The sequence below is a fragment of the Erpetoichthys calabaricus genome, chromosome 5 (assembly GCF_900747795.2).
Source record: "Erpetoichthys calabaricus chromosome 5, fErpCal1.3, whole genome shotgun sequence".
NCBI classification, from domain to species: Eukaryota; Metazoa; Chordata; class Cladistia; order Polypteriformes; family Polypteridae; genus Erpetoichthys; species Erpetoichthys calabaricus.
This window is the reverse complement of record NC_041398.2, coordinates 222,805,750-222,829,520: the sequence shown is the minus strand read 5'-3', so window position 1 is coordinate 222,829,520 and position 23,771 is coordinate 222,805,750. Positions and strand designations below refer to the sequence as shown.

The 23,771-nt window shown below is 38.1% G+C and overlaps 1 protein-coding gene across 1 annotated transcript in view; it reads left to right on the top strand.

Moving 5' to 3' along the window:
* tspan36 (tetraspanin 36) overlaps positions 1 to 23,771 on the top strand; it is a 46,437-nt gene that overhangs the window by 17,722 nt on the left and 4,944 nt on the right. The window contains exons 2-5 of the mRNA XM_028802581.2: positions 13,639 to 13,830; positions 15,600 to 15,674; positions 18,172 to 18,267; positions 21,348 to 21,500. Of these exons, the coding sequence (XP_028658414.1) occupies positions 13,639 to 13,830; positions 15,600 to 15,674; positions 18,172 to 18,267; positions 21,348 to 21,500 (516 nt within the window). The remainder of the gene's footprint in view (positions 1 to 13,638; positions 13,831 to 15,599; positions 15,675 to 18,171; positions 18,268 to 21,347; positions 21,501 to 23,771) is intronic.

Below are 23,771 nucleotides of genomic sequence, written 5' to 3'. Positions count from 1 at the left end.
CATACAATATAATAGCAATATACATGCAGATATAGGAATTGTACTATTGACTTACAGTAATATATATAAAGATATATGATTTATACTATTAACTTACAGTAATACAGATATGTGAATTATACTATACTTACAGTAATATCAAAAGACCCAGAGCCATCATCCTAGACCAGTAGACTGAGGGAGCCCGCGTGTCAGTCTCGTCAGAGGATCAACTCGTGAGCCTGGTCCAATACCGGGCGGTGTGCACGTTCCCCACGGTTGAGCTTCCGAAGAAACTGAGGGCGGAACCTTACCTTATATACTAATTGAGTGTCCTTACCCAAAATGGCTTACGTGTAAGCAGTGTATACAGAAGTGATCAGTTTCTGCACACCTTCTTCCCACGGGACATCTTATTGTTTTTCTTCTACTTGGCCCTCACTGAGATGGTGCCTAGTATCAGAAGACACACAATAACAAGCGTTGCTTGCAATGAAGCCCCTCGAAGTGAAAAACAAGTACATGGCCTTGACTGTATTCCCATAACATTCTGAAACTCTTTATGAGAAGCAAGTTTTTGCACATTCTTTCGCTATCATCCCAAACAACTTGACACAGCATGTGGATTTCCCTACTCATACTCAGGGTCATATTCTTGACTTGCTTTGTTCAAATGGCTTGAATAATTTCTCTGTCTCAGGTTCACACTCTGGTATTTGTGATCATAAGATTACTCTGTATGTAAAGTGACCTTGGGTTTGTGAAAGACACTCAATAAATGTATTACTATTTCACCATTGTGCTGATAATTGTCATGTGGGCTGCAGAGTCAGTTTAAGTGGTCAAGTTGTTGTACACAATAAAAATGCACTTTTTTTTTTTATTTATTTAATATGAAGATGGTTTGCAACATATTTAAAGGACAGAGTAAAAAAATTCAGTGTAAAAAGGAAATTAATAACCTGGACCGGATGAATGTCGGAGCACTTAAATCTGGTTTATTTATTTTAATCAACTTAAACTAGAGGTAAATGTGATTTTTTTTTTTTTTTTTTTTTTTTTTTTTTTTTTTTAATTTGTCTCTAGAGAAAAAAGGTGCCCTCTTTTAGAAATGGATTAATTGCCACATGACACAGAATAAGAAAAAAAAAAGACTTTGCAACAGTCTTTCGCTTTGGTGCCTTCAATGTAATTTAGCCTGTGGGAATTCAAGTTGGAAAGTCAGACGTACTTTTATTTGAGGGTTAGGTTAATCAGACTTTTGTTTTTAATTAAACAGAAATGACGAGACTAACAGGTTGTGGATGGCTTTGTCACATTTCTGAATATTTATGCCCAAAGTCCATCATCCGCTTCTTACCGACATTCAGGTGAAGAGTGTTGTGATGACACCAGTGTGACAGACTCTCCGCTTTATCCAAGTAAGCCTGCTCACTGTTGGTAGAGATCAGGCCCACCACCGCTGTGTCATCAACAAACTTGACAATGATTAGAGTCATGTGCAACCATGTAGTCATATCATAGGGGGAGTATAGCAGAAGACTCTGAACACAGCCCTGTGGAGCCCTGTCTTGAGAGTGAGGAATGATGAAGTATGGCCTTTGGTCGGTCTGTCTGGAAGTTAAAAACCCAGCTGTACTGTGAAGTTTACAGGTGCAGGGTCATGAGCTTAGGGGGGTTTATTGTGCTTCCAGTACCATGCAGTGAATACACTTATCTTCAGCATTAATAGTTTTCATCCTCTTTCTCTGTACATTTAGCATTCATTTGCTCAGAGGTTGATGTGCTTGCTGCTTCCTGAGCAGATCTTCTTTTCTCCACCCTAGTGGCCCGCTTCTTCTCTTCTTTTGTTGGCATCTTTTCGCATTAAAACTGATTAAGTCAGTGTTTGTGTTGCAATTACTTAGTACATTTTAATTTTTCACTTGAGCTGGCACTTCAGTCTTCAGTCTCGCTCAAGAATGATTAAAGGTATGAAGAGGTAGGGAAAGTGACAGCAAAGTTGGTAGGGATGAGAACGGTACAAGTATGTATGCCGGAGTTGATTTTACAATAAAATAAAAAGAGGAATAACCTTGGAGGTCAATCATCACCCCCAAAAGCTGATAGTAGAGGTCATGTAGTATATGTGTACCAAATTTCAGGTCAATAGGTCAAACGGTTTGCGAGCTACAGGTGATTTAATATCCTGGCCAGACAAATGAACAGCCACGGTATCATATTATACATAAAGAAATGCTGAACTATGGTATATGAATCACATTTACATACAATTCCCTCCTCTGTTGTCCATCTGTGGATCTATTGGAGTGATATGCAAGCTGCAATGGAAGTAGTTCTTTGGCAGTAAAGAGCATATTCTCCCCCCCCCCCCCCAAATAAATGTAAAATGTAAATAAAAACAGAATGCAAAGATTTGCAAATCTCATAAACCCATATTTTATTCACAATAGAACATAGAAAACATATCAGATGTTGAAAGTGAGACATTTTACTATTTCATAGAAAATTTGAGCTCATTTTCAATTTGAAGGCAGCAACATGTCTTAAAGTCGGGACGGCACAACAAAAGGCTGAAAAAATAAGTGGCACTAAAAAACAGCTGGAGGAACATTTTGTAACTAATTTGTTTAATTGGCAACTGGCCAGTAACATGATTGGGTATAAAAAGAGCATCTTCGAGAGGCAGAGTCTCTCAGAAATAAAGATGGGCAGAGGTTCACACATCTGCAAAAAACTGCATCTACAAATTGAGGAAGAATTTCATAATAATGTACACTCAACGTAAAATTGCGAAGACTTTGAACATCTCATCATTTACAGTACATAATATCATAAGATTCTGAGAATCTGGAGAAATCTCTGTACGCAAGGGGCAAGGCTGAAAATCAAATATTGGGTGCCCGTGATCTTCAGGCCCTCAGGTGGCACTGCATTTAAAACAGGGGGGTGATTCTGTCAAGGAAATCCCTGCATGGGCTCAGGAACACTTCCAGAAATTGACTGTGAAAACAGTTCACCGTGCTGTCCACGAATGCAGAAAAGCCCTATCATGCAAAGAAGCTACATGTGAACATGATCCAACAACAACAACATTTATTTATATAGCACATTTTCATACAAAAAGTAGCTCAAAGTGCTTTACATAATGAAGAAAAATAAAAGACAAAATAAGAAATTAAAATAAGGCAACATTAGTTAACATAGAAAAATAAAATAAAAAATAAAATCCAGAAACACTGCCGTCTTCTCTTGGCCAAAGCTCATTTAAAATGGACTGAGGCAAAGTGGATAACTGTTGAATCGAAATTTGAAATTCTTTTTGGAAAACATGAACTCTGCATTCTCTGAACTAAAGAGGAGAGGAACTATCCAGCTTATCATCAGTGCTCATTTCAAAAGCCTGCATCTTTGGTGGTATAGGGGTGCATTAGTGCCTATGGAATTGCCAGCTTACACATCTGGAAAGGCACCATCAATGCTGAAAGGTATAAACCGGTTTTAGAGCAACTTATCCATCCTCTTCCGCTTATCCGAGGTTGGGTCGCGGGGGCAGCAGCTTCAGCAGAGATGCCCAGACTTCCCTCTCCCCGGCCACTTCTTCTAGCTCTTCCAGGAGAATCCCGAGGCGTTCCCAGGCCAGCCGGGAGACATAGTTCCTCCAGCGTGTCCTGGGTCTTCCCCCGGGCCTCCTCCCGGTTGGACGTGCCTGGAACACCTCACCAGGGAGGCGTCCAGGAGGCATCCTGATCAGATGCCCGAGCCACCTCATCTGACTCCTCTCGATGCAGAGGAGCAGCGGCTCTACTCGGAGCCCCTCCCGGATGACTGAGCTTCTCACCCTATCTTTAAGGGAGAGCCCAGACACCCTGCGGAGGAAACTCATTTCAGCCGCTTGTATTCGCTTATGCTCCCATCCATATTAACGTCTTTTTCAAGGAAGGCCTTACATATTTCAACAAGACAAAAAACTGCCTAAAATTGCTAAAACTGCATACCGCATCTACAACAACAGCATGGCTTTGTAGTAAAAGACTCTGAGTGCTGAACTGGCCTACCATCCAAACCATTCAGTAACTGAAACATTTGGCATATCACGAAATGGAAAAATACAACAAAGAAGACCTGGGACCATTGAGCAGCTAGAATCCTATATCAGACAAGAATTTGACAATATTCCTCTCCCAAAATTCCAGCAACTGGTCTCCTCAGTTCCCAGACATTTACAGATTGTTAAAAGAAGAGGGGATGCTGCACAGTGGTAAACATGACCCTCTCCCAACTTTTTTTTTTAGACATGTTGCTCTCATCAAATTCAAAATGACCTTATTCTTTTGTTTAAAATAGTATTTTCTCAATTTAAATATTTGATATGTTTTCTATGTTCTATGAGATTTCTAAATCATTGTGTTCTGATTTTATTTATATTTTACACAGTATCTCTCAACTGTTTTTGGGATTGGGGCTGTAGTTTGTGACTATCCTCTCGATACACTTCATTGCTCAAGGACGTTAGTGCATTGGGACAGTAGTCATTCTGGCAGGTTGGATGTCATTTCTTAGGTAGAGGGATAATGGTAGACCTTTTTGGCACAACAAACTGGGTAACACACATTGGTACAACAGACTGGATCAAGAAAAGATTAAATATTACAGTGAACACTGTTGCAAGCTGAAGTGCACAGATCTTAAAAACACATCCTAGAATGCTGTCTGGACCTTCTGCCTTTCTGGTGTTTACTTTCCTGAAAGCTCTCCATTACTTCATGTTCTGACAAAATGACCACTGTTTCCTTACTGGGCAGAGCTTCTAATACAGCAATGTTGAACTGATGGCTGGTGTTGGTGATATTCACATACCTCCTTGTAACGGCCGACCCCTTTTACCCAGCCGGCAGCTACACCTCCAAGACCAGTGGCCTGGATAATTTACTGAGAAATGATCTAACTATCAAGCCGTACTTCTTACCAATTAAACTTTCCCCCCCACAATCGACGGTGAAAAATATAAGCACACAAAAACAGGATGTAAAATTAAACAGATTATATGTATTAGGTAAAATGACATGCAAAAAACAGAAACAAATATATATAAATATCCCTCCACCCCAGCAATTACAAGACACCACCAAATATATATATATATACAACAAAAACCCTCCCTTGTCCCTGTAACAAATAAACACACAACACGAATAACAATGAATGATAAACTGAAAATGAATGAGAACGTGAGTCCGGTCAAAAAGAAACTGTCCTGAAAGCGGATGACTGAATTAGTGATATTGAGTTGTTTGATTCTCCCCGGAAAAAATGGAACAGCCTCACCGTGAATCCTCGTGTGTATGGTGGATGATTAAGTCCTACCCCGGGGTCTCTCATGGTGAGGTCCTTGAAATAAATCCGGCTGATGGAAAACAAACTGGATGGAAATGCGCGATGTGGACAATAACTGGAACAGGTTGCTCGTGGTCGTGATGGTGAAACAAAATCTCCTTCTCTCCTCTCTCCCCTTTCCTTCTCCTCCTGCTGGCTTATATAGTCCTGTGACGGCTGGGATTGATTGATTGAAAACAGATGTTTTCCAGGTTTGCGGCTGTGGTCTCCTTCCATCATCCGTCCCCCTTTTTCGGGGACGGCATTAACTGATGCACATAAACAGTAAACGGGACAATAAAACGAGACGCACTCAGTACTGACATTTAAACACTATGTGGCCCCGCTACATCCTGACTGGTTAGTTCTAAATTGAAGGCCACTCATCCTTTTATTAAATTTCATGACCCTGATTTGCTAAACGTTATTGATGTTTACTTTTACAACTATTTCCACCTCGTGCACACAGTTGTTTATGACCTGGAGAATATTCTATGCAGCATCTTGATGGGGGTCCATCACCTTTACCATGTTCTGGAGATCCGGTACACCAGCTGAACCTGCTATTTGTATTTTCTTTCCTGACCTTCATTTGGTTCCAGATTATGTCAGACATTACTTAACATTTTCATTTGTACTTCAAGGTAAACAATTATAACCTTAAGAGCACCTAGCACACCAGGTGTAAAGCCAAAATGCTCTCATTCTAATGGTCCACGTTAATAAAACAGTGTGTATCTGTGCGTCTGTCCAGTTTGTATGTCTGTCTTTCCAAAAGATGGTGCATCACAAACTAACACTGCTTTTACAAATCCCATACCAAATGGTGTATTAACAGAGACATAGGTCCATAAATATTTGGACAGAGACAATTTTTTTCTAATTTTGGTTCTGTACATTACCACAATTTTAAATGAAACAACTCCGATGCAGTCGAAGTGCAGACTTTCAGCTTTAATTCAGTGGGGTGAACAAAACGATTGCATAAAAATGTGAGGCAACTAAAGCGTTTTTTTTAACACAATCCCTTCATTTCAGGGGCTCAAAAGTAATTAGACAATTGACTCAAAGGCTATTTCATGGGCAGGTGTGGGCAAGTCCGTCGTTATGTCATTATCAATTAAGCAGATAAAAGGCCTGGAGTTGATTTGAGGTGTGGTGCTTGCATGTGGAAGATTTTGCTGTGAACAGACAACATGTGATCAAAGGAGCTCTCCATGCAGGTGAAAGAAGCCATCCTTAAGCTGCGAAAACAGAAAAAAACCCATCCAAGAAATTGCTATAATATTACGAGTGGCAAAATCTACAGTTTGGTACATCCTGTGAGAGAAAGCAAGCACTGGTGAACTCGGCATGCAAAAAGACCTGGACGTCCACGGAAGACAACAGTGGTGGATGATCGCAGAATCATTTCCATGGTGAAGAGAAACCCCTTCACAACAGCCTACCAAGTGAACAACACTCTCCAGGGGGTAGGCGTATCGATATCCAAGTCTACCATAAAGAGAAGACTGCATGAAAGTAAATACAGAGGGTGCACTGCAAGGTGCAAGCCACTCCTAAGCCTCAAGAATAGATAGGCTAGATTGGACTTTGCTAAAGAACATCTAAAAAAGCCAGCACAGTTCTGGAAAAACATTCTTTGGACAGATGAAACCAAGATCAACCTCTACCAGAATGATGGCAAGAAAAAAGTATGGTGAAGGCGTGGAACAGCTCATTATCCAAAGCATACCACATAATCTGTAAAACACGGTGGAGGCAGTGTGATGGTTTGGGCGTGCATGGCTGCAAGTGGCACTGGGACACTAGTGTTTATTGATGATGTGACACAGGACAGAAGCAGCCAAATGAATTCTGAGGTGTTCAGAGACATACTGTCTGCTCAAATCCAGCTAAATGCAGTTAAATTGATTGGGCGGCTTTTCATGATACAGATGGACAATGACCCAAAACATACAGCCAAAGCAACCCAGGAGTTTAATAAAGCAAAGAAGTGGAAAATTCTTGAATGGCCAATTCAGTCACCTGATCTTAACCCAATTGAGCATGCATTTCACTTGTTGAAGACTAAACTTCAGACTGAAAGGCCCACAAACAAACAGCAACTGAAAGTTGCTGCAGTTAAGGCCTGGCAGAGCATTAAAAAGGAGGAAACCCAGCATCTGGCGATGTCCATGAGTTCAAGACTTCAGGCTGTCATTGCCAGCAAAGGGTTTTCAACCAAGTATTAGAAATGAACATTTTTATTTCCATTTATTTAATTTGTCCAATTACTTTTGAGCCCCTGAAATGAAGGGATTGTGTTAAAAAATGCTTTAGTTGCCTCACATTTTTATGCAATCGTTTTTCAGCTTTAATTCAGTGGGGTGAACAAGTCTGCACTTCAACTGCATCTGAGTTGTTTCATTTAAAATTCATTGTGGTAATGTACAGAACCAAAATTAGAAAAAAGTTGTCTCTGTCCAAATATTTATGGACTTAACTGTGTGCATTGCATGCTGCCTGCAAATGTTCACGCTGAGGTCTGCGTTAGGTTGAAATCTAAATGAAATCTATCTTAGACAGGTGGCACAGTTAGTTGTGAATGTAAAGCTATTTAGATTCTGCGCTCCTTGGAGCCAGTTTTTGGGTCTTCGTTATTACCAGGTAGAAATGCACTGCTTTATCCCACTGAGGGCTCTTCGCAAATTTCCTGGAATTGTTGACTTTTTTTTCCAAGTGAATCACTGTCAGAAGGCAGTCTTCAGACATTTGACTCAGAATTTAGTTTAAGATTTTACCGTGGTTGGAATTGTGGAAGAGAATACATTTCAGTGCATTTTGTTTTGTTATTTAAAGACTGCGTTAGTGAAACAAAATTGATGCCTTGTGATGTAAAATGAAAGATGATGAACACTGCAAGCATATGATTCTGCTGTTTGACAGTCTAACTGATGGGGAGCTGAAACACAAGAGAGTAGAAAAGGGGGGGGGGGGGAGGTCAAATGAGCTTATGCATATTTAGGGAAGCCAAAAGAGGAAGATGCATCTTTTCCCATGCAGTCTTATGTTGTTGCCTTCTCTTGATGTGTGACGTTCATAGTTGCTCTAGTGCTTTTAAATCTTACTGCTGTTGTCACCAAGTATTTTTGTCTAAATACAACCAGCTGACTTGGTTCCTTTTTCTAGATTTCCTCTGCCTCATCTTCCTCCTGCAGCACTTCTTTCTTTGGCTGTCACAAGGTAGCTTCAATAAAATGCTTGTAGTCCCATGAAGCATTGTCCCAATGGCATATTACAATGATTCATTTACTTAACCCAGTTTTGGGGTAATAAGATGACTTGACCTACAGTGCATCCGGAAAGTATTCACAGCGCATCACTTTTTCCACCTTTTGTTATGTTACAGCCTTATTCCAAAATGGATTAAATTCATTTTTGTCCTCAGAATTCTGCACACAACACCCCATAATGACAACGTGAAAAAAGTTTACTTAAGATTTTTGCAAATTTATTAAAAATAAAAAAACTGAGAAATCACATGTACATAAGTATTCACAGCCTTTGCTCAATATGTTGTCGATGCACCTTTGGCAGCAATTACAGCCTCAAGTCTTTTTGAATATGATGCCACAAGCTTGGCACACCTATACTTGGCCAGTTTCATCCATTCCTCTTTGCAGCACCTCTCAAGCTCCATCAGGTTGGATGGGAAGCGTCGGTGCACAGCCATTTTAAGATCTCTCCAGAGATGTTCAATCGGATTCAATTCTGGGCTCTGGCTGGGCCACTCAAGGACATTCACAGAGTTGTCCTGAAGCCACATCTTGGCTGTGTGCTTAGGGTCGTTGTCCTGCTGAAAGATGAACCGTCGCCCCAGTCTGCGGTCAAGAGCGCTCTGGAGCAGGTTTTTATCCAGGATGTCTCTGTACATTGCTTGCAGTCATCTTTCCCTTTATCCTGACTAGTCTCCCAGTCCCTGCTGCTGAAAAACATCCCCACAGCATGATGCTGCCACCACCATGCTTCACTGTAGGGATGGTGCCAGGTTTCCTCCAAACGTGACGCCTGGCATTCACACCAAAGAGTTCAATCTTTGTCTCATCAGACCAGAGAATTTTCTTTCTCATGGTCTGAGAGTCCTTCAGGTGCCTTTTGGCAAACTCCAGGCGGGCTGCCATGTGCCTTTTACTAAGGAGTGGCTTCCGTCTGGCCACTCTACCATACAGGCCTGATTGGTGGATTGCTGCAGAGATGGTTGTCCTTCTGGAAGGTTCTCCTCTCTCCACAGAGGACCTCTGGAGCTCTGACAGAGTGATCATCGGGTTCTTGGTCACCTCCCTAACTAAGGCCCTTCTCCCCCGATCGCTCAGTTTAGATGGCCGGCCAGCTCTAGGAAGAGTCCTGGTGGTTTCGAACGTCTTCCATTTACGGATGATGGAGGCCACTGTGCTCATTGGGACCTTCAAATCAGCAGAAATTTTTCTGTAACCTTCCCCAGATTTGTGTCTCGAGAAAATCCTGTCTCGGTGGTTTACAGACAATTCCTTTGACTTCATGCTTGGTTTGTGCTCTGACATGAACTGTCAACTGTGGGACCTTATATAGACAGGGTTGTGCCTTTCCAAATCATGTCCAGTCAACTGACTTTACCACAGGTGGACTCCAATTAAGCTGCAGAAACATCTCAAGGATGATCAGGGGAAACAGGAAGCACCTGAGCTCAATTTCGAGCTTCATGGCAAAGGCTGTGAATACTTATGTACATGTGCTTTCTCAATTTTTTTATTTTTAATAAATTTGCAAAAACCTCAAACTTTTTTTCACGTTGTCATTATGGGGTGTTGTGTGTAGAATTCTGAGGAAAAAATGAATTTAATCCATTTTGGAATAAGGCTGTAACATAAGAAAATGTGGAAAAAGTGATGTGCTGTGAATACTTTCCGGATGCACTGTATCCCAGCAGTTTGAGGCTCACATCAGAAACCTACCCTGAACAGACTGTCAGTGGAATCCCAGATCACCTTCTCACAAATTGGGTCATTTAACTAACCTGTACTCACAAATGTAGAAGGGAAACTAGAGTGCCCAATAGATATGAAATCCTGAGCTGCAGTAAATAATTTTAGTGATCTTATCATAGCGTTTATGCTGCAGACAGTCTCCTGTTCTATAACAGCATTATTTTTAATGATACTAAATAATCTTGTCAGATTATCTAAAAATTAAGATTTGAACCTTCGTAATACAAATATAAATTCTAACCTAGGTTTAACAAAAAATCTGGGTGCTACATGCTTATAATTTTTAAAGATTTGGATCTTTTTGGTAGCCACTATCTTTTGGCATGGTAATGGGAGGATATAAAATCTAATACATCAAGATGAAAATGTATTTTGTTTTTTAGTACCTTTCACAGGGCACGTTGTCATAAAGCACAAAACAAAGTCTTTACAGGTAATTGTTTTTACTGTGACTTGTTCAACCAGTAATACTGGTTTGGAAGCTTTGTGTGTGTGTGTATATATGGTGGTGTTGCTGATGCCCTTTTAGGGAACCTTAAGAAACATGTTGGCTTTGAGCTTTGTATCATTTTGTTGTTTAAAAAATGTTAAGGGGGAAAAAAAATTGAGAGAGCCATTTTTCTGCACCTGATGTAATTGATACTGATTGACATTAGGCATGTCGACATATCCACAGAAAGCAGAGAAGCAAAAAAATACACTTGGGTCAAAGTACGTATTAAAGGAATAAGTTCGTTACATCACTGAAAATGAAGCTTCTTTATAACAAATTCAGCATAAAATGTGCTTCACCACTTTGGCAAGTTCAACTACATGTCTGCTTTCAATAAAAACTGGAAAAATGGGGGTGTTCTAAAACAGGGTTGTTAGATCCTTTGGAATCAATGGTTTTACATTTAAAATGTAAATTACTGTCCTTAGGATTTAAAGAGGGATTCTCAATGCAGAGGTTTATATGGCTCAAATTCCAGCTATTCACCATCTAAGTGCTCCTAATATTGAAGTATTTAATCAACATCTTTTGACAATTTTTTTTTTTTTTTTTTTTAAGCATCTTGGTTAACCCACAAATTAAAATGAATATACCTCAACAAGAGTCATATTCTTTCATTTTCAATTCGGCTAATACTTTATTAACGTATATAGATCACAGGGATGTAATCTTTTAGAATCTCCTCTCCCTCCTTACCTCCCTAAACTTAACCTCACCGTTTTTTCCTTTTTATTCGCCCCTTGCCTAATCTTAAAGTTTGTATGTAGAGCCCAGAGATTAAAACTTATTCCTCAGGGATCCACTACTACCTCTTCCTATACATTTTACCTCACTATATTTTCCTATTTTTCACCCCTAATTTAATCCTAAAGTCTAAATTGTAGCCCTAAGATTATTTCCGCATGTGGGGCTCTGAGGTTAAAGGTTGGGGTCCCACCATTAACCCTCACATTTCTTTCCTTTTTAGATTCTTTCTTTAAAATATGCTCTATTTTAAGATTTTGTATTTTAGCTGAATTAAAGTCTTTTTGAGTATAATTGTAAATGTGAAAGATCTGTTTTTGTTTTGCAATTTTAAGGTAACTGTTTAAGGCATATTTTATAACAACTTTAACATATTTTAACGTTGTTTAAAGAAATGTTTAGTAAATGACAAAACTAACTTAGAGTATTTTATTAATATTTTGGAATGATAGAATGGATATGGTCACAAGCGACTTAAATAGATTTCTATTTGTGGAACTAAGTATGCCAGTGCCTTGCCCTTATTGCAATTTACTCCAAATTGTTTGACCAGTAGTGCAAAATCGAAAATCGAAATCACTTCTAAAACAAACCAAATGCCTTTTGTAATTTAGAGAAAAATAAATGTACATAGCACAAGATAATTTTTACTTGCTCTATTTAAATGTAGATTTTTGTTTCAGTGTACTGGGCTTTTGATCATTTTGTCTTTTCCTGACTGACTTCTTTCTGTTTGCATTAGAGGAAGCTATTAGGTGCTTCCAACAAGTCTTCAGTTTTGTTTACTGCACATTGGGTACATGTTTCTGAATCTTTGAATCCTATTCTCTTTTCTCCTAGCTCCTAGCTTAAAACCCCTGCCTTCCTATAATTTAATTATTGCCTGCCTCATTTGATGCCATCTCCTGATCACAATGCCTCCTTCAGTCTTAATGCGTAACTTGCATGAGACACAATATACCGATGGAGTACCTGCAGATCGAAGGCAAAAAAGAAAAGAGAGGGACGCAATGAGAGAACCTAAATGCACACATTTTTGAGCCATTTTAATAGAAATGGTCCCATGATCTGCTTCAGACACATGCATGGTTTCATGTGTTTTTTTTAAACTTTCATATTTATAAGAAATCTCCTCCCATGATGGTCATTATGAACTTTCAAGTAAATGGAAGACTTATGTTTACCTTATACTGGCAAGAATCTGTGAAAAATGTATTACTTTCAGTTTCATTTTTGTTGTCATAATTATACCTCACAAACACGTGAGACAATGTTATAGGAAATCAAAAGGGATGTTTTGAGCAATTTTTTTTTTAAGCTTTTTGTTTTCACATTTGTTTTATTGTCTTCTGGACCCTATTTTAAAGCACAAGAACACAGAAATTTGTAAAAATTGCTTCACTTGAACATTTCCTTTGCCAAATAATATCACCCACCATTGTGATAAATAACAGACTTAAAAAAAAAAAAAAAAAAAAAAAAAATACAGACATTTATTGTTTAATGATTTTGTGTTTGTTGTGTGTTGTTATTTTATAACCCCCCACAGTATCATCTTTTTTGTGGGGAAAATTTATACAGTATGTGACAGTTTTGGGGCTTTCTTCTGATTTGCTAAGTAGAACTCTGTGGACAGCTGTGCCATAAGAACTATAAAGATTTATTAATTCACAGATGTGGGAAATGTATAATTCACTCACGAGACCAATTTAGAGTTGAAAATAACCTACTCTGTCGGTCTTTGGGGCATAGGAGGAAACCAGAGTGCCCACATAAATCCCAAGTCCAATAACCTTGCAAATTACAAATTCCATACAGACTCTAATATGGCAAATAAACAGCCCAAGATCCAAGAAGCTGTGCTGCAGTAGCACTAGCCACCATGCTGACTCGTCTTAAAATAAAATGTTGTAGCAGTTTTGTATAATAGCTTCTGATTTAAGCTTCATGTGTATAATTGATTTTTATAATAAGTGCATTGGGCCAGCTTGCTCTTGAATAATCTCACTAATGTGCTTCTCTTTTTTTTTTTTTTTTTAGGCTGCAGGGGCAGTTCTTGCCTATGTAGGTTCCTATGTATTCACAAGCTATAAAAATTATGATCACTTTCTAGAGGATAAGTACACTTTATTACCAGCTGTGGTCATCTTGGGAGTTGCGGTGGTGATGTTCATCATTGGAATTATTGGCTGCATTGCAACGTTAAAGGAGTCCACCTTTGGCCTGGGATTTGTAAGTGTCCCTTTTGGTTATCCAGTGTTTTTTAAAAATAATGCATGTTTGAATTTCACTAATCATTAAATAGATCAGATGCATTTTTGTCCATTGGCTTGACTGTCACACACTTCCCAAAATGATGTGCAAAAAATTAGAAAGTAGTACATGGCAAACTTCCAAAATAAAACTGTTGTTATTTATAAATATTTGATATACAACTAAAGATTTTAAAACCTACCATGGTAAAAAAAAAAAAAAAAAAAACATTCTTTCTCTTTTTATCCCCTCCAGCTTTGCTAAACCACTTTGCTTATCTTTAAAATAAATCTGTAAGGAAATGACTTTGCATTCTCATTTCACTTTTTTTGTGAATTTATTAATAATGCTGCCCAAATAGTAAGCTGCTGGTCATTTTAATGTGTTTTTCACAATCTACCGAGTATTCTATTAGTCAGAGCATCAACCATTTTGTAGCAGGAGGCATTCTGTGGCCAAAAGTATGGGGAATCTTTAAATCTGCAAAGTGTTTATGTTGAATCATTTAGAACACATGCATTATTTAGTTTTTTTTTTATTTTTCTGGGATTCCTATCTACATTTTGTCTGCTTTTCTCTCGTTACATCTAAGAACAGAACACTTCGGGTATACTAAATATACTGTGGTCACTTTAAAAGGTAATAGCACCCGACCACATTCATTTTTAAGTAGCTCTTCATGAAATTCTTTTTTAGATATGCTGTACTTATAATGTTAATATATTTACTTTTTTCAGTCCCTAACATTTTGCAGTCAGCAATTGGTGGTGGTGGTGGTGGTGGTGTTTGTACACAGTGAAGTCCAGTACAACATAAAACAGAAAATGAATTGTGCAGGGATTGTGAAAAATGTATTTTTTAAGGGTTTTTACTATGTTTGTGACTTTAAGTTATATTTAAGTTTTAATTTCCATACACTGTTAATGTTTTGTACTTTAAAAGTGTGCCTTTTATATCCTGAAAATAAAACTAATGTGTTTCCAAACACATTTATTACTGAGTGTGGTCACACTGAGCCTGTAGCATCAAGACAGGACAAGACAGGTGTCAAGACAGGAGTCGGTCCATTTCTTTACATATCAAACTCTGCATGCACGCACCTGTATTCACTCATGCAATTTTGCAGACTCTGGGAAGACTTGTTAATTCCACAGAAGCAGTAAATCCACACAGAGATCCCTGGAGGTGTCAGGCAGCAGTATTAACTACCATGCTTCCTGCTGCTTATTTGCAGACTAAACTACCGCCATCATCCAGGGTAGTGAAATAAAAACTTATCTAACATGGCGAAATAAATGGATCATGCAAAATTAATTTTATGTACACACATGTAATGAGTTGAAATCACTGCTCAACTGATAAAAGGCTTTTCCTTCTTCAGAACCCTCAAAGGCAAATATTGCTCTTAAAGATACTAAAGTAAGTATGGGTTAAGGTTTTTATTTAATTATTATTAAAAAAACAGGAACATGGATGTAAAATGTGTGTGTATCTATATCCATATATATCTATGTTCCACTCACAAAATTTCCAAGCATCCATTGATTTATTTGTGAGCTGAGCATACAGAGAGATAGGAAATGGTGACAGGCTGTAGCATCATACCTTCAAACTGCTTGTTATTTTTTAGATAAAATATAGCACTGAGGAAACGGGTGCAGCAGGCAGTATTATGACTTTAAAATGAAATTTAGTCTTGACATCAAGTATGAATGTTTAATTAATTGCAATATTTTTCTCTCCTTAAGTTTTTTGTCATCGTTTTCATCATCTTTGCTGCTGAAGTTGCTGCCTTTGTACTTGGAATTGTTTACAGGGGAAAAGTAAGTCCATTTGAAAATAAGAGGTCCAAATGTATGTTTGCAGCAAATGTAATAGGATGGGTAACGAATGTTGACAGATTGTACTATGATTGTACAGTGCCTATAGAAAGTCATCATACCCTGTCAAAATAATTACATTTTCTTACATTTAAAAACTGGAAAGAAAATAAATATAGCTAAAGTATTTACATCTGTATTTACACATAACCCTCAACATCAAAACAAGTTCAACTGGCACACTGGAAAAGTAAAATTCAGGGCCAGTACCAGAGAGCTGGCCGAGTCTTGGCTCTGTAATAAAAATGCCATTAACAGACACTTGGACTTGATCCCAGCATATGCAGTTTTAAAGAGAAGAACATTCAAATAATAAAAAAGGCATTTATAGCCAAAACCTTCCAAACCCCACCTCATTAATTACCAACCATCTATGTATAAAAGTGGTTGTCTCTTCAAAATGGCTCATACAGTTTTAAATATATGGTGTTAAAGAAAAACATTGTAAGTCTACACTTCTATCACTTCTTGATTGCTTCATTTCAAATCCATTCTGGTGGCACACAGAACCAAAATTATGAAAACTGTATCGCTGTCCAGATACTTAATGGACATACTGTATATGTGTGTATGTATATAATAAATATTTCCCCCCCAAGTTTACAGTTTATGATGCATGTGGTTATAGGGTCGTTTATTGTCCAGTGTACAGAGTGCAATGAAATTTTTACTTGTATGTGCCAATTTATTTGTTATGGTGGATGTGCAAATATGAAATGTAAACTATAATTTGAACTTAATTTCATTTGGAACATCTTCAGGTAATTTTTTAAATTTTTTTTTTTTTACCATTTACATTCTGCACAGATACCACTCAGGCTTACCTGTTTGTGATTCTCAAACAAGGTATTCATCCACTCAGGAGGTTTTATAATATTAATGGTGGGGTTTAAAAATAAAATTAAAAATCTACAGTTTGTCAAACATTTGCTATACTTAAAAGTGTGTGTTCTTGCTGAAGTGTAAATTATTTAAGTGAAAACCGTAAATATAATTTATGCTGCTCATTCAGTTACATACAAGTCTCCCACAAAAATGCTTCATTCTGTGGAAAGTAACCTAAATTATGAAGAGTTTACTGCACTGCACTGATCAAATGATACAGGCTTAATAATTTGTCAAGAAAGCAAAACAATTGTGGTGGACTTTGAGAGGCAAAAGTCTAGCTTTATAAATAAGTAGCCATGTTGGAGTGACAGTGAAGAATATTATTTTCCTAGCCTGCCACCAATTCTATTATTTAGATGGGAGAAGTCGACTAATCTCTTATAGTCAGAAAATAAATCTGTCCAGTGAGTCTGTTCTTTCTGTGTAATTTAAACAGATTTGCATTGTGGCAAGAAGCATTGGCCGCTTTCTACAGATCATTACAGAATGTGCTTTGCCCATTGCCATCACATTTTGGCTGAGGTGAGCTTTCTGCAGAGTGCAGGATGCAGCTAGTGAGAATAGTGTGCACCGCTTCTAAAATTACTGTGACTGAAGCAGGGGTCTTATAGCACTGGAGATCACATGACAATTATCCAGAAACAGGTACCAAAGTCATAGTGGATGGAGCATTTCGATGTCCTAGCACCAAAGTCTTTTTGAAAGAGCTTTTTTGTATATGTGGAGAAAACAGGCCATTCAGTGGAATAAGCTTACCCATCCTATTCATCTAGAAAGTCTAAAATAAAATCAAGTCAAGATTTGAAGGTCCCTAAATTCCTCCTCACCACTGTACTGTTTGGTAATTTATTTAATGCGTTTATGGTTCTTTCCATGAGGAAAATCTTTCAAACAACAGTGCTAAACTTGCCCTTAACAAGTTTCCAACTGTATCACCACGTTCTTGTTGCAAAATTTATTTTAAAGTAATGGCTTGAATCCACTTTAGCAATTCCTTTCACTATTTTTACCATTTCTGTCATATTACCTCTTAATCTCCTCTTGCTTCCAACACTAAGGGATGTGCCAAAATATACAACAGAGCATTTTTAAACAGAGCCCCAGAAAACGACACAAATACCCAGTTCTGCAGAATTTGTGCAATCTCAAAATGGGATCAATACTTGAACATTGTTGGCTTCAAAAATAGATGTATTATGTATGTTTTAAATTTAGAATGGTGGTCTTATAGAACCCATCTTTAAACCAGAATGCAAGATCATAAAGTCATCTTATCAATTCTAGAAGCTCATTTAGCAAGGAGCATTCAGTCATGCATGTAAAAATATCGGAGCACTTCAACTTTAAACCACAGCATGTCTAAAGACATGTTCCTTAAACTCGGAGGGATTCAGAAGGTTGTAATATATAGGCAGTGCAGTGTTTTGATTAGGGGCAGCTCTGTTTTTTTTTTTTTTTTCCTTTTTTCCTTCTCTTTCCCCAGGATGTTTAGTAGGTACTGTAGTAGCTTTACGTTTTGTTTTTTCTTATTTTACTTTCTTACTTTACACAGGTGAAAGATGACATTGAGAAATCCATGACAGAAGTGTTCAACAAATATGATGGCCAAAATTCAGAAAGCCGTGCTGTAGATTACTTGCAAGAGCAGGTATGTTAATACAGTGGGAATTCTCGATATTACAGATGAAAGGAATGCACTATATTATCAAGTATATAAATTCAGGACCTATATGCAATTGCATTGTACCTTGTGGAATAGTGAGTTAACTGAAAAAACAGAAAAAATCAGTTTCAACATTCAAGTCCAGTGCCTGAGACATTAAACAAAACCAGCTAAATTTTGAAAACCTACAGATTGGCAGATGATTGCAGAAATGGCAAGTGAAATGCTTCAGGTATTTTCTTCTCTAATCCTCTGCTATTAATTTGGGTAGTCATGCACTATTCTCCAAACACATGCTCCTTGGCTACTTAAAAACCCCTTTGCAGGCTTATAGAATTGCATTTTATTTACTGAAATCTTTCCTCGTGGTACCAGTCTAGCAAGGGGTGGCTCTTCCTTCATGTCAGTGTTGTTGGGGGCAGCTTCACTATGGATGTCCATATCTTACTAATCCTAGAAATTTGATTCTGTTCATCTGGACAAAGTTTTTAAGTGGGAGAAATATTTCGAGACTTATCCAAGTCTCTTCCTCAGTCTCAATTGACTGCAGGTTTCCCCAACCTTATAAACAGTACCTTTGCTTAATCACAGAGACTAGCATCATTGACAAAGGGCCAGTTGATCAGTGATTATTATTATATGCAAATTGTCCACTGATTAGTAGACGTGTGAACCATTCATAGACGGTTGAGGAACGGCTGCAATCCCAGCATTGTAAGATGGCGACAGATGTACCCTTAGGCCCCCTCCTCTGTTCAGAGATGGTCGTTCCTTTTTCACGTAAATGGCCTCCTTGATTCCTCTCTCAAACCAGCGCTCCTCCCTGTCCAGGATGTGCACCTCTTCATCTTTAAAGGAGTGACCACTATCCTGTAGATGTAAATAGACTGCGGAGTCCTGGCCTGACGAGGAAGCTCTTCTGTGTTGTGACATGCGCTTAGCCAGTGGCTGCTTGGTTTCCCCGATGTACAATTCACGGCACTCCTCCTGGCACTTAACTGCGTAAACTATGTTACTCTGTTTGTGCCGTGGGACCCGATCCTTGGGATGGACCAATCTTTGGCGTAGCGTGTTTTGGGGTTTGAAAGCCACTGAGACCCGGTGTTTCGAGAAAATGCGCCTCAGCTGTTCCGATACCCCTGACACATACGGGATCACTAAGGGTTTTCGCTTAGGCAGTGGATGTCCTTCCTCTCTCATGAATCGCTTGGAGCGTTCTTTAGGTGTCCTCCCTGCTTTGACAAAGGACCAGCTGGGATACCCACATTTACTCAGGGCCTTTTTGACGTGGTGTTCTTCTGCTTCCCTGGCCTCTGAGTCTGTGGGAATAGTGTTAGCTCTGTGTTGTAGAGTCCTAATGACACCTAGTTTGTGCTCTTACTAATGCACCCTTTGTTTTTAATGGCTGTGTTAGCTAAAGTGATTTTAAGCATACAAAGGAGGATACCCCACTTATGTGATGGAAATAAAATTCTATTGGAAGTTCAGCTTTGTTACTATAATGGCTGAAATCAAGGAAAAAAAAAAATGATTTTTTTTTTTCCCCCTTGTACTGCCTTGGTTCTATGCATTTCAAATAATTTTGAAAGAAAAACCATTACATTTCTTAATCTTTAGGTTACCCTGTTCTTTTTCTTGTTACAGGTTTGCTCTTATCCGCTTATTTTCATTCTCTTCTAGTTTGCTCTGTCATGTCCCCTCTGGTATTCTAGATACATGGCACTTTTTTGTCCCCAGGGGGAAATTTAACTTTTTATAGGAGCTCAATAAATACTGTTACATTATGAAAAAAAACAACCCCCTCTTGGATAAACACTTGATTGACTGAAGATAAAGAAACTGAAAAAGAAAGGAAGAAAACTTCAGGCTTGGCTGATAAGAGAGCAGTCACATTGTGGTATTATAAAGGTGTGTTGCAGTTGGTATAAAAGAGCCCCAGTAGGGTTTCCTGTCACCCTTCTGCTGAGTAATTTCTGGATGAAAATGCTCAAATGCTGATGTGTCAGAGAGAGGATAACTCAGCAGAACTCCGTTCAGACACTGTTTTTTTTTTTTTTTTTGTCTTCATTATTTCCTTTGCTACTACCTCTAAGGGGTTGAGACTGTCAATGATGAGAAACCAAATCTGCCTTCTTAATTAGCTTGTTGATTCAGTGGGCCTTTCTTCAAGTGATGTTACCTAACCAGCACATCGCAGCACAGCATTAAATACTGCACCAGCCATCAGAGTTGTAGAACGTGTGAATGATGTCATTGCCTACATTCAAAGACTATAGTTTCCTAAGAAAAGAGTCTGCACTGATCTTTCTTCTATAGTTCCTCTGTGGTACTACATCATCCAGCTTGTCATTGGTTGACGACCCCTAAGTATTTGTAGCAGTACACCACCACCTCATCCACTCCATGAATAGTGATTGAATATTGAGGCACTTTGGTGTTGTGAAAGTCAGTAACCAGTTCCATGGTGTGCTCATATTAAGTTGCACACAATTCTCAAAGTGCTTCACCTGACTAATGTACTCTGTGTCATTCCCCTTGTCAATGTACCCTAATAGTGCAGAATCATTGGACAATTTCTGCAATGGACATATACCAGAGTTACACTTATAATCCAAGGAGTACAGTGTGAAGAGGAAAGGAGACAGGACTGTTTGTTGTGGATATGAGGAACACTGGAGCACCACATCAGTCCTTGAGCCTCATAAACTGTTGCCTGCAGGACAAATGGTCCATTATCTGCGTCACCATAGATTCATCCTCCTGCATATCCCTGAGTTTACCCCATAACAGAGATGGCTTGTTGGTATTGAAGGCACTGGAGAAATTTAAAAAAAAAAAAACAACATAATCCTAGCAGTGCTACCAGCTTTGTCTAGATGGAGTAAGCTGTGTGGAGCAGATCGATAATTGCACCAACTTCTGTCCGATAGGCATATACAATGGGTCCAGGATGTCTTTCACATGATGCTGCATCTTCAAAATATTCACTTCGGGTTGCATAGTTTATTATTTGTTAAACATTTAACCTTGAGTAATAAAACATTTTTTGACATTTTTTTTTAAAGGTCCAGTGCTGTGGAATATATAACTACACTGACTGGCTGTCACTGCCATGGCATAATGGCACCAGAAATAATACTGTGCCCCTAACCTGCTGTAAACACAATGTTGCCAATTGCACTGGAAGATTGGACCAGCCAGATAACTTGTATACTGAGGTAAATGTATGCTCCTTATACTCTTTTACATATACTTTTTTTTAGCTGTTTCAGTGTGGTTATTAGTTAGGATTCCTTTCTCTGTGCTGGGGATATAATCTAGAAAATATTTTTATATTTAGAATAAAATTTTGCTAAAGTAAAGTCCTTTTTAAAGCCCTATTATAGTAACAAACTTAAGACTTTAGTAACTTGCTTTAATCTGCAGTGATAATGGTGTGTTACCAAGGAAAACATACCAAACAAATGCCATGGTAATAGTCAGTTGCATCTATCATTATATTATGAGAGAAAATATGATGAATGCAGAAGCATCAAAGTTGGAGTTTGTCATAGACCAGAACAGGCATGTGAAAATTAGAATCAGTTTGCATAAATTAACATCTGTAGAGGAATTTCTGAATACTTGCAGCATTCTTCAGTATATACTATTTAATAAATAAACTGGTATGATTTACAGTCTTAAAAGAATTAACATTTTTTCCATTGTGATTATAGTTTTTATAAAATTTTGTAATCCAGCATAAACATAAATGACATAACAAAAAAAATAAGCAACTACATTAATTTCCTACAAGGCCTGACAGTTATTTGCTTTAAGGGTTCTGTCATTTGAGGCCAAACAAAATTTACTGCACCTAAAATGTATTCCCTTCTCTTTTTTTACAGTAAATCTTTTTACTTTCTCCATTTATAATACAGGAGAAACTGTTGTGTTATTTTTATGTATATGCTATGGGGATCTCCCATCTAAAGTTGAACATTTCCAGTTTAGTGTTTGTGTTACAACTCACAACTGGGGAGTGCAGTTGCAATTGGATTTTACTTTAATTACAAACCTGAAGTGCAAGACCCCTAATGCAGTGTTGGAGGTATTGTTATCATTGTGTTGTTAGTATTGTGTTTTGTTTTGACAATTCTCTTTTCAAAAAAATGTTTCAAACAAAAGCAGTAGAACATTAAAAGCTGTGCTGATTTTAGTGTTTTGCAAAGTTTGCTACAGTTTCCAATCTATTTGCATTTTTGGTTTCACCACAGAGAAAGACAATGTTGTCTGTGGTCCCCACTTTGTTTTCTACCCTACCTATTCAAATGGCAGCCCAGAAGCAACCTCCAAGTGGCCCAGCCAGTGGTTCCGCCAGAAGGGCACAGAAAAAGAGAGAATAACACATTTTATGAGCCTTTACATAAATTTTCTTTTTGGTGACAGTATGCATCGGTATGTTGTACTGCCATCTTAGCCACAACAGCTGGTTGTTGCATTAAATCATTATATTGAATGATTCTATAATAAATTGTGTGCCGAGTCATAGTTACTGTATATTCCTGTTTCACCAAGTGAGTGCAAATGTAGATTTTCCCAAATGAATCTAATTGTTACTCCAATGAGAGCCTTATTACTGACAAGCACGGCCTCTGCACTTCTCCTAATACGACTGTTTGGCCCTCCACTTGCACGCTTCATTCCTGTGGATTCATGGCTATTACAAGGACAACGGTCAGCCATTGACGCTCAATGCAAAGAATGAATTAGAAAGACCGCATTTGATGAAAACATGCAAACCGTTTGGAATTTTCTTCAAAATTCAGTCAAATTAAGCACAGATTGCTTTGCCGAGACTACATAATGTTTATATATATATATATATATATATATATATATATATATATATATATATATATATATATATATATATATATATATATATATATATGGCTGACCGTTGTCCTTGTAATAGCCATGAATCCACAAGAATGAAGCGTGCAAGTGAAGGGCCAAGTTTGTTTGGAATTTTAAACTGTCATGCACAGTATTATGTAGTATGGTACACCTACACAGGTGGTGCAATAGTAGCGCTGCTGCCGTGAAAGAAAGATTATGGGTTTGCATCTTGGGTCCTCTCTGCATGGAGTTTGCAAAGTGCTTTGATTCATGAGTAAAGCAAATTATTATCATTATACTTGACGATTTGCCCATTTCAAAAACATTCTGTGTTTTTTACCAAGTAAACAAAACATGAAGCGCTAGGACTCTTGGCCTCTGTATTCCTTCACAGTACCTCGAACATGGTCCAAATGCAATGTATGAATACTGGCACCTTTTTATTTACAAAAAAGGCACTGCTGATCACACATTTGGTGATTTTAAAATGAACCTCTGGTCCCCAGTGTACATTAGACATTGTATTCATGTGTGTTACTTACTGTTATCACTTATTATGGGTTTGTGCACTGATAGCTTTGATAGTCCTTTCTTTATTCTGTTAATTG